The 17,159-nt window shown below is 48.0% G+C and overlaps 1 protein-coding gene across 1 annotated transcript in view; it reads left to right on the top strand.

Annotated features, from left to right (window-relative positions):
- Positions 1 to 432: 432 nt before the first annotated feature.
- The window catches only part of LOC138279459 (vomeronasal type-2 receptor 26-like), a 260,000-nt gene continuing 243,273 nt past the window's right edge, over positions 433 to 17,159 (top strand). The window contains exons 1-2 of the mRNA XM_069219405.1: positions 433 to 584; positions 1,259 to 1,550. Of these exons, the coding sequence (XP_069075506.1) occupies positions 433 to 584; positions 1,259 to 1,550 (444 nt within the window). The remainder of the gene's footprint in view (positions 585 to 1,258; positions 1,551 to 17,159) is intronic.

The following is a 17,159-nucleotide window of genomic DNA, read 5'->3' as shown; positions in this document are numbered from 1 at the left end:
ATTATCTATCAGCCTAAGCTGCTAGACACCCTATACACTAATAAGGGATAACTGGGCCTGGTGCAAGGTGCAAGTACCCCTTGGTACTCACTACAAGCCAGTCCAGCCTCCTACAAGGTGTTGTTGCTTTTAGTATTGTTGCTGTTGGGGTTAGTTATGAAGTAGATGTTGGTTGTGGTATGGTTTAATATGGTGTTGTGATTGATGCTGTGGATGGCGTTGGTGGTGGTGTTGTCCCTGATTTTGGTTGCTATTGTTGGTGCTAGTTTTTTATCCAGGTGTTGGATTTGGTGTTGTTGCTGGTATTGGTTTTGATGGTGGTGCTGGTGTTGGTGTTAGTTTTGATGCAGTGGGCTGTACTGCTTTTGATGCTGGTGTTGGTGCTCATTTTTGTGCAGGTGTTGGTTTTGGTGGAGGTATTGGTGCCGTGTTATGGTTAATGTTGTTGATGGTGTTGTTGGTTCTGTTGTTATTGATTTTGGTGCTGGTGTTAGTGCTAAATATTGTGCAGATGTTGGTTTTGGTGTTATTGCTGGTATTGGTTTTAAGCTGACGCAGGTGTTGGTTATGTTGCAAGTATTAATGTATTAATGTTGTTGTTGGTGTTGGTGTTAGTTTGGCACAGTTGTTGATTTTGTTGCAGGTATTGATGTTGCTTGTGCTTGTGTTAGTTATGGTGCAGGTGTGGGTACTGATGTTGGTACTGGTGATGGTATTTGCACTGGTACTAAATATGCTTCAACACACCACCATAAACGGTAGTACACATAACATGTACAAACATGCAGGGGTTTGATGGGGACAGGCTACCACTATGTGTAGAGGTCCAATATTACTGGCAGGTTCCTTTCCCATGGCCGTAGTTATTACAATAGTTGTTCTTTTCACCAGGCTTGTTTTAAGTCTGGTGATCTTGTAGCTCTGTGACTTGCAAAGTGCAGAGATTCTTCATGTTTTTGTGGGGCGGGGTGGGGTGGGGTGGTGCACTGGTGGACCAGGGCAGATTTCTCCCAGAATCTCTGATATGGAAGGGGGAACTTTGAGGTGATCTGCTGCTGCATACAGCAGGTGGAAGCAGCACATTTAGGTCATCAGAACCTAGGATGAAGCAGAGAGAGCAAGGGAAGCTGCAGAACTGCTCTACAACACAAAAACAAATACCTCCTGTACAGTTCATTATTCTATATTCTTGTTACTCTGCTCATGTTGAAAGCAGTGACAAAGCTGTAATTTTCTAATGTGTTTCCTGTTCTTTCAGGGGTTCATTTGAGCAGGTTTTGCAGGTCCTGGTCTTCATCTACGCCGTGGAGGAGATTAACCTAAACCCCACTCTTTTACCAAACCTCACCCTGGGGTACCATATATTTGACTCCTGTGCTAGTGAGATGAAGGCTCTTCAGAGCACCCTGAGCATCATGTCTCAGCAAAATGAACCAGTTCCAAACTACAGGTGTCCGAGCGAAGGCTCCCTGGTGGGCTTCATCGGCGACCTGTCCTCTTCGACCACCTACTCCATGGCCCAGCTCCTGGCGCTGTACAAGTATCCGCAGGTAGGCGCCCGCCTCACTTCTCCTCTTTCAATGCTTTTCTTAGGACACTGCCGGTCATTCAGTACCAGGGGGCTCAGCTCAAGGCTTCAGAGAGATGTCCTGTAATAAGTTGCATCAGAAATGATGCTCAGGACCCAAAACTTTCCAAGAGACGTTAATTTATCATTTGTGATATCATGTAACTTTGGACCAGTTTAGACAAAGTGACCACTTGCAGCTTTTTGTCTCGTACGTCCTGTGACATACAAAGGACCATATCACAGTCCCAATCACATCCTGTGCCTGTGAGCAGAAGGGAGCCATAAACCTGATTCCAACTAAATCATGATGTCTACATTGTGTGCACTAACTACAGTGCATGCACTAATTACAGCACGTGAGCTAACTGCAGCATGCACACTAACTACAGCATGTGCAGTAACAACAGCATGCGAAGTAACAACAGCACACGCATAAACTACAGTGCATGCACTAACTACAGCAGGTGCACTAACTACAGCATGCACAGTAACTACAGCACATGCACTAACTACAGCACGTGCACTAACTACAGCACGTGCGCCAACTACAGCACGTGCACTAACTACAGTGCATGCCCTAACTACAGGAGATGCACTAACTACAGTGCACACACTAACTACAGCAGATGCACTATCAGCAGATACACTATCTACAGTGCATGCACTAAATAGAGCATGCACAGTAACTTCAGCGCACGCACTAACTACAGTGCATGCACTAACTACAGCACATGCAATAACTACAGTGCATGCACTAACTGCAGTGCATGCGCTAACTACCGCAGATGCACTAAATACTGCACATGCATTAACTGCAGTGTGCACACTGTCTACAGTGTGTGTGCTATCTATAGCAGATGCACTGAGTACTGCCTGGGCACTATCTAGAGCAGATGCACTAGCTTCGGAGCATGCAACAACTATAGCACATGCATTAACTACAGCGCACATTATCTACAGCACATGCACTAACTACAGTTCATGCATTAACTACAGTGCATGCACTAACTGCAGGAGCTGCACTAGATACAGCACACACTATCTACAGCAAGTGCACTAACTACAGTGCATGCACAAACTACAGCAGATGCATTAACTACAGGACACACACTAACTATACTGCATGCACTAACTATGGCACATGCATTAACTACATCACACATACTAACTACACTGCATGCACTAACTATGGCACATGCATTGACTACATCACACACACTAACTACACTGCATTCACTAACTATGGCACATGTATTAACTACATCACACACACTAACTACACCGCATGCACTAACTATGGCACATTCATTAATTACAGCATGCAATAACTACAGTGCATGCACTAACTACAGCACATACATTAATTAGAGCCTGTGCACTAACTACAATGCATACACTAACTACAGGACATACATTAACTACAGCCTGTGCACTATCTATATTGCATGCACTAGCTACAGAATAAGCATTAATAACAGCATGTGCACTAAAAACAGTGCATGCACTAACTACAGCACACACACTAACTACAGCCTGAGAAATATCCATAGCAGAAGCACTAACTACAGGGCATGCACTTACTATAGCGCATGCAGTAACTACAGCACATTCACTAACTACAGCGAAGTCTATCTACAGAACGCACGCTAACTACAGTGCACGCATTAACTACAGCACATGTATTAACCACAGCACGCACACTAACTACAGTGCATGCACTAACTACAGCACATACACTAACTACAGCGACGTCTATCTACAGCACGCACGCTAACTACAGTGTACGCATTAACTACAGTACATGCATTAACTACAGCACACACACTAACTACAGCTCACACTAACTACAACTCACACTAATTACAGTGCATGCACTAACTACAGCACATTCACTAACTATAGCAAAGTCTATCTACAGCACGTACGCTAACTACAGTGCATGCATTAACTACAGCACATGCATTAACTACAGCACGCACACTAACTACAGTGCATGCATTAACTACAGCACATGCATTAACTGCAGCACACACACTAACTACACTGCATGCACTAACTACAGCACATGCATTAACTATATCACACACACTAACTACACTGCATACACTAACTATGCCACAAGCATTAACTACAGCACACACACTAACTACACTGCATGCACTAACTATGGCACATGCATTAACTACAGCACTCACACTAACTACACTGCATGCACTAACTATGGCACATGCATTAACTACATCACGCATGTAGGAAAGTACCATCTTGCCTGGCATGTTACCCCCATTTTTCACAGTATATATGTTGTTTTAGTTGTATGTGTCACAGGGACCCTGCCAGCCAGGGCCCCAGTGCTCATAAGTGTGCCCTGAATGTGTTACCTGTGTCATGACTAACTGTCTCACTGAGGCTCTGCTAATCAGAACCTCAGTGGTTATGCTCTCTCATTTCTTTTCAAATTGTCACTAACAGGCTAGTGACCAATTTCACCAATTCACATTGGCATACTGGAACACCCTTATAATTCCCTAGTATATGGTACTGAGGTACCCAGGGTATTGGGGTTCCAGGAGATCCCTATGGGCTGCAGCATTTCTTTTGCCACCCATAGGGAGCTCTGACAATTCTCACACAGGCCTGCCACTGCAGCCTGAGTGAAATAATGCACACATTATTTCACAGCCATTTTTCACTGCACTTAAGTAACTTATAAGTCACCTGTATGTCTAACCTTTACTTAGTAAAGGTTAGGTGCAAAGTTACATAGTGTGTGGGCACCCTGGCACTAGCCAAGGTGCTCCCACATAGTTCAGGGCAGATTCCCCGGACTTTGTGAGTGCGGGGACACCATTACACGCATGCACTACACATAGGTCACTACCTATGTATAGCTTCACAATGGTAACTCCGAATATGGCCATGTAACATGTCTAAAATCATGGAATTGCCCCCTCTATGCCATCCTGGCATTGTTGGCACAATCCCATGATCCCACGTGTCTGTAGCACAGACCCGGGTACTGCCAAACTGCCTTTTCAGGGGTTTCACTGCAGCTGCTGCCAACCCCTCAGACAGGTTTCTGCCCTCCTGGGGTCCAGCCAGGCTTGGCCCAGGAAGGCAGAACAAAGGACTTTCTCAGAGAGAGGGTGTTACACCCTCTCCCTTTGGAAAAAGGTGTTAAGGCAGGGGAGGAGTAGCCTCCCCCAGCCTCTGGAAATGCTTTCATGGGCACAGATGGTGCCCATTTCTGCATAAGCCAGTCTACACCGGTTCAGGGACCCCTCAGCCCTGCTCTGGCGCGAAACTGGACAAAGGAAAGGGGAGTGACCACTCCCCTGACCTGCACCTCCCCTGGGAGGTGCCCAGAGCTCCTCCAGTGTGCTCCAGACCTCTGCCATCTTGGAAACAGAGGTGCTGCTGGCACACTGGACTGCTCTGAGTGGCCAGGGCCAGCAGGTGACGTCAGAGACTCCTTCTGATAGGCTCCTTTAGGTGTTGCTAGCCTATCCTCTCTCCTAAGTAGCCAAACCCTCTTTTCTGGCTATTTAGGGTCTCTGCTTTGGGGAATTCCTTAGATAACGAATGCAAGAGCTCATCAGAGTTCCTCTGCATCTCTCTCTTCACCTTCTGCCAATGAATCGACTGCTGACCGCGCTGGAAGCCTGCAAAACTGCAACAAAGTAGCAAAGACGACTACTGCAACTCTGTAACGCTGATCCTGCCGCCTTCTCGACTGTTTTCCTGGTGGTGCATGCTGTGGGGGTAGTCTGCCTCCTCTCTGCACTAGAAGCTCCGAAGAAATCTCCTGTGGGTCGACGGAATCTTCCCCCTGATACCGCAGGCACCAAAGAACTGCATCACCAGTCCCCTGGGTCTCCTCTCAGCACAATGAGCGAGGTCCCTTGAATCCAGCAACTCTGTCCAAGTGACTCCCACAGTCCAGTGACTCTTCAGTCCAAGTTTGGTGGAGTTAAGTCCTTGCCTCCCCACGCCAGACTGCATTGCTGGGAACCGCGTCTTTTGCAGCTACTCCGGCCTCTGTGCACTTCCGGCAGAAATCCTTTGTGCACAGCCAAGCCAGGGTCCACGGCACTCTAACCTGCATTGCACGACTTCCTAAGTTGTCCTCCAACGGCGTGGGACTCCTTTGTGCAACTTCGGGTGAGCACTATTTCACTCCTCTTTGTAGTGCCTGTTCTGGCACTTCTACGGGTGCTGCCTGCTTTTGAGAGGGCTCCTTGTCTTGCTCGATGCCCCCTCTGTCCCCAGGTGCAATTGGCGACATTCTGGTCCCTCCTGGGCCACAGCAGCATCCAAAAACCCTTGCTGCACAATTTGCAGCTAGCAAGGCTTGTTTGCGGTCTTTCTTCAGGAAAACACTTCTGCACGACTCTTCACGACGTGGGACATCCATCCTCCAAAGAGGAAGTTTCTAGCCCTTGTCGTTCTTGCAGAATCCTCAGCTTCTACTGCCTAGTAGCAGCTTCTTTGCACCCACAGCTGGCATTTCCTGGGCATCTGCCCATCTCCGACTTGCTTGTGACTTTTGGACTTGGTCCCCTTGTTCCACAGGTACCCTCGACTGGAAATCCATTGTTGTTGCATTGCTGGTTTGTGTCTTTCCTGCAGAATTCCCCTATCACGACTTCTGTGCTCTTTGGGGAACTTTAGTGCACTTTGCACTCACTTTTCAGGGTTTTGGGGTGGGCTATTTTTCTAACCCTCACTGTTTTCTTACAGTCCCAGCGACCCTCTACAAGGTCACATAGGTTTGGGGTCCATTCGTGGTTCGCATTCCACTTTTGGAGTATAGGGTTTGTGTTGCCCCTATCCCTATGTGTCCCCATTGCATCCTATTGTAACTATACATTGTTTGCACTGTTTTCTAAGACTATACTGCATATTTTTGGTATTGTGTACATATATCTTGTGTATATTTGCTATCCTCATACTGAGGGTACTCACTGAGATACTTTGGCATATTGTCATAAAAATAAAGTACCTTTATTTTTAGTATATCTGTGTATTGTGTTTTCTCATGATATTGTGCAAGTGACACTAGTGGTACTGTAGGAGCTTCACTCGTCTCCTAGTTCAGCCTAAGCTGCTCTGCTAAGCTACCATTATCAAGGTGCAAGTACCCCTTGGTACTCACTACAAGCCAGTCCAGCCTCCTACAACGCACACTAACTACACTGCATGCACTAACTACAGCACATGCATTAGCTACAGCACACACACTTACTACACTGCATGCACTAACTATAGCACATTCATTAACTGCAGCATACACTAACTACAGCACATGCACTAACTACAGCTCATGCATTAGCTACATCACTTGCATTAATTACAGCCTATGCACTAGCTATAGCCCATTCACTAACTACAGCACATACTTTAATTACAGCACACACACTAACTACAGAGCATGCATTAACTACAGTGCACGCATTAACTACAGCACTTTGTTAGACCTGACAGCCGTAGGGTGGTCATCCCCCAACTTTTTGCTTTCCTCCTCTTCTCTTTCTGACCTCACTTTTGCTGGCTTAAGGACTATGGACACGTTCCCACTGTTAACCAGTCTTAAGTACGTGTGTGTTTTCCCTAAAAACATGGCAACATTGGCTCATACTAAATTGGCATTTTTAATTTACTTGTAAGTCCCTAGCAAAGTGCATCACATGTGCCCCGGGCCTGTAAATTAATGGCTACTAGTGGCCCTGCAGCACTGATTGTGCCACCCTAATAAGTAGCACCTTGACCATGTCCCAGGCATCTCATTGCAAGGCCTGTGTGTAGTTTCACTGCCACTTCGACTTGGCATTTAAAAGTACTTGCCAAGCCTTAAACTCCTCTTTTTACACATATAAGTCACCCCTAAGGTAGGCCCCAGGTAACCCATAGAGCAGGGTGCTGTGTAGGTAAAAGGCAGGACATGTACCTGTGTGTTTTATGTGTCCTGGTGGTGAAAAACTCCTAAATTTGATTTCCACTACTCTGAGGCCTGCTCCTTTCATAGACTAGCATTAGGACTGCCCTTATATACTTTTTGTGTGGTAGATTCTGATCAGAAAGGGGTGACCAGGTCATATTTAGTATGGCCAGAATGGTAATAGTAAATCCTGCTTATTGGTGAGGTTGGATTTTATATTACTATTTCAGAAATGCCACTTTTAGAAAGTGAGCATTTCTCTGTAATTAAAAAAACATCTGTGCCTTACAGCCTGTCTCCTATCAATGTCTGGGCTGGGCTGGTTGACAACTCCCTTGTGTATTTCACCCAGACAACCACAACACAGGACACTCAGTTACACCTGCACTCACCTGCATATTGAATGGGTCTTCCTGGGCTGGAAGGGCCTAACACTTACATTTCAAAGGCTAGTGGCCTGCCCCCACACAATGGAGTGCCAAACCCCCTACTGGGACCCTGGCAGACAGGACCGTAATGAACGGGAAACTTGTGTGCTTCAAAACCACTCTTTGAAGTGTCCCCACTTCAAAGGCATTTTTGGGTATATAAACTGGGTCTTTGCCCCACCAACTCAGACACTTCTGGACCTAAACCTGCAACCTGTCAAGAGGAACTGCCTGGCTACCTAAAGGACTCATCTAGGCTACTTTGCTAAGAAAGACTGCTGCCCTGCTGCCCTCTGACTTTGCTGAGAAGCACTCTCCAAGGGCTTGGATTGAGCTTGCCTCCTGTTTTCTGAAGTCTCAGGGCCAAACAGACTTCATCTCTTCAGGAAACTACATGTGCACCAAAAATTGACGTACAGCCTGTCAGAAACAACGCACAGCCATTTTGCGACTAAGAAATCACTGCACAGCTGAACCGGAATGATGCAGGCCCGACTTCCCAAGTGAAGATTCGATGCAGTGCCTGCCGTGTGCCACAAAATTCGATGTACAGCTGAACCAGTACGAGGCAGCCATTTCCCCAAATGGAAAATTGAAAGCCGCTCCTGCTGTGTGACAGGAAATTTCACACATTACCACACTGGATCGACACAACACCGTTGACATCTTACAGCATGCCACAGGATTTCCACGCAAAGTCCCTGGGTGTCAAAGATCCCCTCATCACAGTGCTGAACCAAGACTACATGCCGAAAAATGAAGCAAATCCACTTGCAATGTGGAAAGAAATGTTGCATCGTCTGTGCTGCGTCAGAAAATCTGACACACACCTTATTTTTCCACGCATCTCCTCCTCTGCAGTCTCTGTGTGTGTAATTTTTGACACAGACCAGGTACTTTGTGTATCCAAGAGACAACTGTTGATTCCCAAGATTTAAGACACTTTTTAATTGTGCAAAAAGTGATATTTCAACTTGGGCTTATTGAATCTTTATCATTTTGACCTTATTTTAACCATATAAATACTGTCTATTATTCTAAGCCTCTGTGGTGTATTTTTGTGGTATTTTCACTGTGTTACTGTATGATTTATTGCACAAATACTTTACCCATTGCTTTCTAAGTTAAGCCTGACTGCTCAGTGCCAAGCTACCAGAGGGTGGGCCCAGGATAATTTGGATTGTGTGTGACTCACCCTGATTAGGATTCTGGTCCCTACTTGGACAAGGGGGTATATGTCTGCCAACTAGAGACCCCAGTTCTAACAGAAATGCATTAACTACAGCATGTGCATTATCCATTACGCATGAACTACAACATATGTATTAATTACAGCAATTGCACTAACTACAGCACATGCATTAACTACATCACACTCATTAACTACAGTGCATCCACTAACCATAGTGCATAGACTGAGTACAGTGCATGCACTCACTATAGCACCTATAGCACATGCATTAAGTACAATACATACACAACAGGCTCTGCATTACCCACAGCATGTGCATTAACTACAGCACACACACTAACTACAGATCATGCATGTTAGAAATGGGGTCTCTGGTTGGCAGTCTGTATACACTCTGTCCAAGACGGTACCCTCACTCTAGTCAGGTAAGGGAGAGACACACCTTGGATAACCCCGCTCACCTCCTTGGCAGTTTGGCACCAGCAGTCAGGCTTATCTCAGAGACACTGTGTAAAGTATTTGTACCAACAAACATAGTAATACAGTGAAAATACTGCAAAATGGACACCACACCAGTTTAGAAAATAGGCCTAACTAGGAGAAATGCAATATCACTACAGTCATACAGTACTTACCTACACAAAAGAAAAAACGAAGTGGTACAAAAATAAAGGTAATTTATTTTAGTGAATTACTTGCAAAGTATACCTAAACACTATACTCCCTTAGGAGGTAAGTAATATACACAATATATACACTTGTGTCTAAAAACAGGTAAGTAAACAGTTAGAAAACAGGTCAAATAGTAAAAATCACAATAGTTAGAAATAGGCCTGGGGGAACACAAACCATATACTAATAAAAAAGTGGAATTTGAATGTCGGTTTCCCACCTAGGCAAGTGTAGTGTGTAGAGGGGTGCTGGGAGTGTAAGAAAACACCAAAGGCGAGTAATAGAACCAACCACAGACCCCAGGAAAGTAGGAGTAAATCACAGGAACTTTCCTACTACACAGAAGAAAACCAAAAAGAAGATAATGCAAGAACCAGAAGAGACTGCAAGACACCAACAATGGATTCCTGGACCTGAAGACCTGTAGAAGAAGGAGACCAAGTCCAAGAAGCACAGAAGAGTCGAGGAAGAACAGAAGCCCCTGCTAATCCGGATGAAGGTGCAAATGTGTAACCACAGGTGAAGAACAACAGTCAGTACTGCACCCAAGAAGATGATGGGGTTCCTGGTTGGTGCAGATGATGTGTCACACCGGAGAGATGATTGCAGTCTGGCTTGCGTCACTGGATTCTGCCAACAAGCCTTAGCAAAAGCAAAGCTTGTGGTTGGAGAAAAATGGCGCTGCTTGGAACCAGGAAGGACCCAGGAGGCAGTCCAGAGAGCCCTCAGAAAACCAGGTCACGTGATTAGGAGTCCCACAAGACGAGGACAAAGGAGGTACAAATGGAGGCCCATGCAGCACTATAACAAAGGGTCCCACGCCACCGGAGAACGTCGCAGGAAGCTGTGTATCACAGGAGGGAGTGCTCGGGCCAGAGCTGTGCTCTGCGTGAAGAACTTTGTGGAAGGTCACACACAAGCCTTCGCAACTGCAAATCAAGGGGTGCACAGGGGTATTGTCTTACCTGGGGAGGCAAGCTCTTACCTCCACCAAAGTTGGACAGCTAGACGTCAGGACCGTTAGGACCACTTCAGTCTAAGACCTGTGTTGTTGGATCCTGCACTTCATCAGGAGAGGGGACCCACGCCACTGGTCATTGATGCAGAGGCTACGTGCTGGAGCAAGGAAGTGATACCTTCACTCTTCTGGTGCAGGTTGAAGACTGGAAGCCCTCTGAGAATGACCGACTGGGAAACATTTGCAGTTGCTGGCAGGAGCGGAAGTTACAGTGTTGCAGAAGTCATCCTGGCTTCTTTGTTGTAGTTTTGTAGAGTTCCTGGAGGTCCAGATGCAGTTTCATTTGTGAGAAGGTGAAGTAAAGGATGCAGAGGATTCCTTCTGGAGTCTTGCAATCTGAATCCGAAGAACCACCCAGAGGAGAGACCCTAAATAGCCATGAAAGGGGGATTGGTCACCTAAACAGTTAAGCACCTATGAGGGGAATGCTGCCAAGGGGAGAAAATATGGTGACAAGAACCCTCTACAACCAACTTCTCCACCCTCAAAACTACCATTCGCACCCATCACCAACTCATACGCACCACCAAAAGAGATCACTACAAGACACGCCTTGACCACAACTCCCAAAACCGCAAAGAACTCTTCACCATCATTAAAGAGCTAGCCAAACCCAAAGCCAGCAACATAGACCCCACACACATACAGCCCCTATGTGACGCCCTCTCCAACCACTTCCACCACAAAATCCTGGACATCCACAACAGCTTCACACCACACACACCCACCACACACACCCCTTACTCACCCAACTCAACCCCCACTCATTACCTTCCCACCACACTCACCACCTGGGCCCCCACCACACACGAAGAAACCGAAAAAACCATGAACTCCATCCACTCCTGATCCCCCTCCGACCCCTGTCCTCTTTGCATCTACAACAAAGCCAGCCCAACCATTTCCCCCATACTCTGTGACATAATCAACTCCTCTTTCGACTCCGCCACCTACCCAGACCCCTGGAAACACGCAGAAATCACTGTGCTCCTAAAAAAAAGCAAAGCTGACCCGGAGGTCCTCTCCAACTATCGCCCCATCTCCCTCCTCCCTTTCCCCGCCAAGGTTGCCGAGAAACTAGTCAACGCCCAACTATCCCACTTTCTCAAAGAAAAAAACACTCTTGACCCCTCACAATCCGGGTTCCGCAAGAACCACAGCACAGAAACCGCCCTCATCGCATGCACTGATGACATCAGGACCAAAGGCGAGACCGTTGCACTCATCCTCCTAGATCCTCTCCTCAGCCTTTGACACTGTCTGCCACCACACACTCCGCACACCCCTCCACAACACAGGAATTTGCCACAAAGCCTTAGACTGGCTCACCTCCTTCCTCACCGACCAGACCCAAAGAGTCCGCCTCCCTCCTTTCCACTCCACCACTACAAAGATCATCTGCGGAGTCCCCCAAGGGTCCTCCCTCAGCCTCACACTCTTCAACATTTACATGATCCCCCTAGCCAAAATCCTCTGACCACACGGAATCACTATCCTCTCCTATGGAGACGACATCCAACTCATTCTCTCCCTAGCCCGCAACCCCACCACCGCCAAAACCAACCTACACGCTGCTCTCCTCGACACCGCCAACTGGATGACAACTAACAACCTCAAGCTTAACTCCAACAAAACCAAGATCATCATCTTCGGCCCCAACAAAACCATTTGGGACGACTCCTGGTGGCCCACCGCCCTCGGCCCCGCACCCACCCCCGCAAACCACCCACGCAACCTCTGCATCATCCTGGACCACTCCCTCTCCATGACACAGCAAATCAATGCACTAACCTCCTCCTTCTTCCACACACTCTAAAAAAATCCTTCAAATGGATTCCCCCAGAGACCAGGAAGACAGTCACCCATGCGCTCATCAGCAGCAGACTAGACTATGGTAACGCCCTCCATGCCGGCACCACACTCAGACTCAAACGCAAACTCCAGAGAATCCAAAACACAGCCGCATGCCTCGTCCTTGGCCTCCCCCGCCACAAACGAATCTCACCACACCTCAAATCCCTTCACTGGCTCCCCATAGACAAGAAAATCACTATCAAGATCCTCATCCACACACACAAATCCCTCCGCAACACCGGCCCGACCTACCTCAACGAAAGAGTGAACTTCCACACTCCCACCCGCAACCTCCGATCAGCCGACCCCCACAAGCGCCTTGAAACACTCACGGGTGAGTAGCGCGCTCTATACATTTTTTTGATTGATTCATTGATTGATTGATGTCACCTGCTGGCACTGGCCACTCAGATGCTCCCAGAGTTCCCTGTCCATCCTGAAAACAAGATGACAGAACCCAGGGACCCTCTGGAGGAGCTCTGAGAACCACCCCTGGGGTGGTGATGGACGGGGGCGTGGTCACTCCCCTTTCCTTTGTCCAGTTTCACCCCAGAGCAGGGACTGGGGTCCCTGAACTGGTGTACAATAGATTATGCAAGGAGGGCACCATTTGAGCCCTTCAAAGCATTTCCAGAGGCTCTGGGAGGCTACCCCTCGCATGCCTCTCACTGTCACGCCGCGGCCGCCGCGGCTCCTACGGCGGCCGCGGGCTCAGGTCGCCGCAGCGTGGCATTCCCTTCATGCCGCGGTCTAGGTGCGAGCCTCGGGAGAAGCCGCGGCTGGCACACAGGCCGCGGGAGAAGCCGCGGCTTGTGCGCAAGCCGCGGGGAGTTCAGGGGGCCTGGCCAGGGTTCGCGGCACTCGCCGCGCCCCTTTCTTTAAGTTCTGCCGCAAAGGCAGACGCGGCAGGGCTTGAGACCCCGAGTGGGTTTCAGGCCTGGCGCGCATAGCGCATTTAGTGCGCTTTACATCAAGTCTTCCTGTACCAAGGTATTAATCATCTGCTCACCACTTACCAATATCTCCAGGCAAAAGCCGAACCCTTGCACATGGTGGTGTTTTTATGCCTGCCTTTTCCTTTCCCAGCATGCTGCCCACTTCCTCTCTTCCCAGCATGCATTGTTTTTCTTTGTTTGGACGCATGTACCTGATTCACTATTATACTCTTTTCCCCAATCCAAGATGGTGGTGTTGCTACTTCCTGTTTCCTACTTCCTGCCTAGAGGTATATAAGGGGGATCTAGCTGCTTGTTCATTGCGTTGCAACACTCCTTGGTGGTAGTCACGCTCTGACTGGTTTCTTCCTGCGAATCCAGTATTTTCCTGACCTGTCTTCGTTTCCAGTCTTCCTGTACTCCGGATCTTCAACTCTAACGCCTTGGTGTCCTCCTTTTGTTTCAGGGAGTTCCCGTTGGAGGTTTTTTACCCTACTGGGGTTTTTCCTCTGGGACTCCTTCTGGGGGGCACGGACTGTAGTGGCTTGCTATTGTCAAACAGCACCGTGGCTACCGGAAGAGGTCGCCCCTACCTCGGCCAGAGCAGAACCTGCCGGAACCGGGTCGTTCCCCAACTCTTCTCAACTTCGACGGTAAGCCCATTGAAAACCGTGACAGATTGCAACGCCCACAAATCCACTTGCAGTCCGGAACCATGGATAATCCAGTGGCAAATACGGAACCTACGAGCCAGACCCTGCTTATGACGATACAACAACAGGCTCAACAACTCCAACAGCTACGTACTGAAAATACCGTCTATCGACAAGTCTTTGCATCCAGGACTACAGATGTACCCTCAGTAGCTGCCACTACACCTCGTTTCACCGGGGATCCTAACAGATTAAAAGAATTCCTGGATGCCTTGATGGTTTATTTTGCCTTTCGCCCCTCGCAATTTGTACAAGACAAGACCAAGGTGAGGTATTTGATGAGCGCCTTATCGGGGCCAGCATTGGTTTGGGCCACTCCTTTAGTGACAAGAAATGATCCTTGCCTATCTAATTATTACACCTTTATCACTACTTTTAAACAGATGTTTGAACGCCCTGGACTCGAGGCATCTGCAGAAGAAGCTCTTTGCGAAATCCAACAAGGGAATCAAGATGTATTACAATACATCACCCGTTTCAGACAATTAGCAGCAGAAACATCCTTGGTGGAACGTACCTTGGTGACACTGTTCCGTAGAGGTCTCAGAGAGGACATTAAGGACGAACTGGTGCACTCTGCTAGAATAGAGAACCTTAAAGGATTGATGGATCAGACTCTGACGATAGAATATCGGTTGAACGAACGAAGAATGGAGAAAAGGAAGAGTCGTTTGCCATCTCACTCAGTGACGTCTCGCACCTTCTCTCATCGTACCGAGGAAGTCCGTCCTGAACCTAAGGGGAATACCGAGGAAGAGCCAATGCAAATTGACACGGCTCGAGGACCTTTATCAGCTAGTGAAAGAGAACATAGACGAAGGAAGGGGCTTTGTCTATATTGTGGTACAGCTGGTCACCTAATTCGCACCTGCCCCATTCGTCCAACCAAACCCTTGGGAAACGCCAACTCCCGTCCTCAGTGAGAAGGGTGAGGACGGGATATCGTGAAATACCTTCCATTTGTTCTTCCAGGGAGGAAGGAACTGCTCTTTTTCTTTTGCCAGTTATCCTTCATTTAACTGATGGCCGGGAAGAAAGAACCTTGGCCTTATTGGGCTGCGGAGCCAGTGGCATCTATTTAGATGAAGCCTGGGCCAAAAAACGACAGATAGCACAAATACCTAAGGAAGTACCAGAACAGGTACACACAGTGGATGGATCACTCTTTGTGAGAAAGTAGCCTCTTTCTAGCCTTGTTACCCCCACTTTTGGCCTGTTTGTGAGTGTATGTCAGGGTGTTTTCACTGTCTCACTGGGATCCTGCCAGCCAGGGCCCAGTGCTCATAGTGAAGACCCTATGTTTTCAGTATGTTTGTTATGTGTCACTGGGACCCTGCTAGCCAGGACCCCAGTGCTCATAAGTTTGTGGCCTATATGTATGTGTTCCCTGTGTGGTGCCTAACTGTCTCACTGAGGCTCTGCTAACTAGAACCTCAGTGGTTATGCTCTCTCATTTCTTTCAAATTGTCACTAACAGGCTAGTGACCAATTTTACCAATTTACATTGGCTTACTGGAACACCCTTATAATTCCCTAGTATATGGTACTGAGGTACCCAGGGTATTGGGGTTCCAGGAGATCCCTATGGGCTGCAGCATTTCTTTTGCCACCCATAGGGAGCTCTGACAATTCTTACACAGGCCTGCCACTGCAGCCTGAGTGAAATAACGTCCACGTTATTTCACAGCCATTTTAGACTGCACTTAAGTAACTTATAAGTCACCCATATGTCTAACCTTTACCTGGTAAAGGTTAGGTCCAAAGTTACTTAGTGTGAGGGCACCCTGGCACTAGCCAAGGTGCCCCCACATTGTTCAGGGCCAATTCCCTGAACTTTGTGAGTGCGGGGACACCATTACACGAGTGCACTACATATAGGTCACTACCTATATGTAGCTTCACAATGGTAACTCCGAATATGGCCATGTAACATGTCTAAGATCATGGAATTGCCCCCTCTATGCCATCCTGGCATTGTTGGTACAATTCCATGATCCCAGTGGTCTGTAGCACAGACCCTGGTACTGCCAAACTGCCTTTCCTGGGGTTTCACTGCAGCTGCTGCTGCTGCCAACCCCTCAGACAGGTTTCTGCCCCCCCGGGGTCAAGCCAGGCTTGTCCCAGGATGGCAGAACAAAGGACTTCCTCTGAGAGAGGGTGTTACACCCTCTCCCTTTGGAAAATGGTGTGAAGGCAGGGGAGGAGTAGCCTCCCCCAGCCTCTGGAAATGCTTTCTTGGGCACAGATGTGCCCAATTCTGCATTAGCCAGTCTACACCGGTTCAGGGACACCTTAGCCCCTGCTCTGGCGCGAAACTGGACAAAGGAAAGGGGAGTGACCACTCCCCTGACCTGCACCTCCCCTGGGAGGTGTCCAGAGCTCCTCCAGTGTGCTCCAGACCTCTGCCATCTTGGAAACAGAGGTGCTGCCAGCACACTGGACTGCTCTGAGTGGCCAGTGCCACCAGGTGATGTCAGAGACTCCTTCTGATAGGCTCCTTCAGGTGTTAGTAGCCTATCCTCTCTCCTAGGTAGCCAAACCCTCTTTTCTGGCTATTTAGGGTCTCTGTCTCTGGGGAAACTTTAGATAACGAATGCAAGAGCTCATCAGAGTTCTTCTGCATCTCTCTCTTCACCTTCTGCCAAGGAATCGACTGCTGACCGCGCTGAAAGCCTGCAAAACTGCAACATAGTAGCAAAGACGACTACTGCAACTCTGTAACGCTGATCCTGCCGCCTTCTCGACTGTTTTCCTGGTGGTGCATGCTGTGGGGGTAGTCTGCCTCTTCTCTGCACTAGAAGCTCCGAAGAAATCTACCATCGGTCGACGGAATCTTCCC

Source organism: Pleurodeles waltl, chromosome 2_2, assembly GCF_031143425.1.
Source record: "Pleurodeles waltl isolate 20211129_DDA chromosome 2_2, aPleWal1.hap1.20221129, whole genome shotgun sequence".
Lineage (NCBI taxonomy): Eukaryota > Metazoa > Chordata > Amphibia > Caudata > Salamandridae > Pleurodeles > Pleurodeles waltl.
The sequence above is the reverse complement of the archived record's forward strand: the minus strand, read 5'-3'. Positions and strand labels throughout refer to the sequence as shown.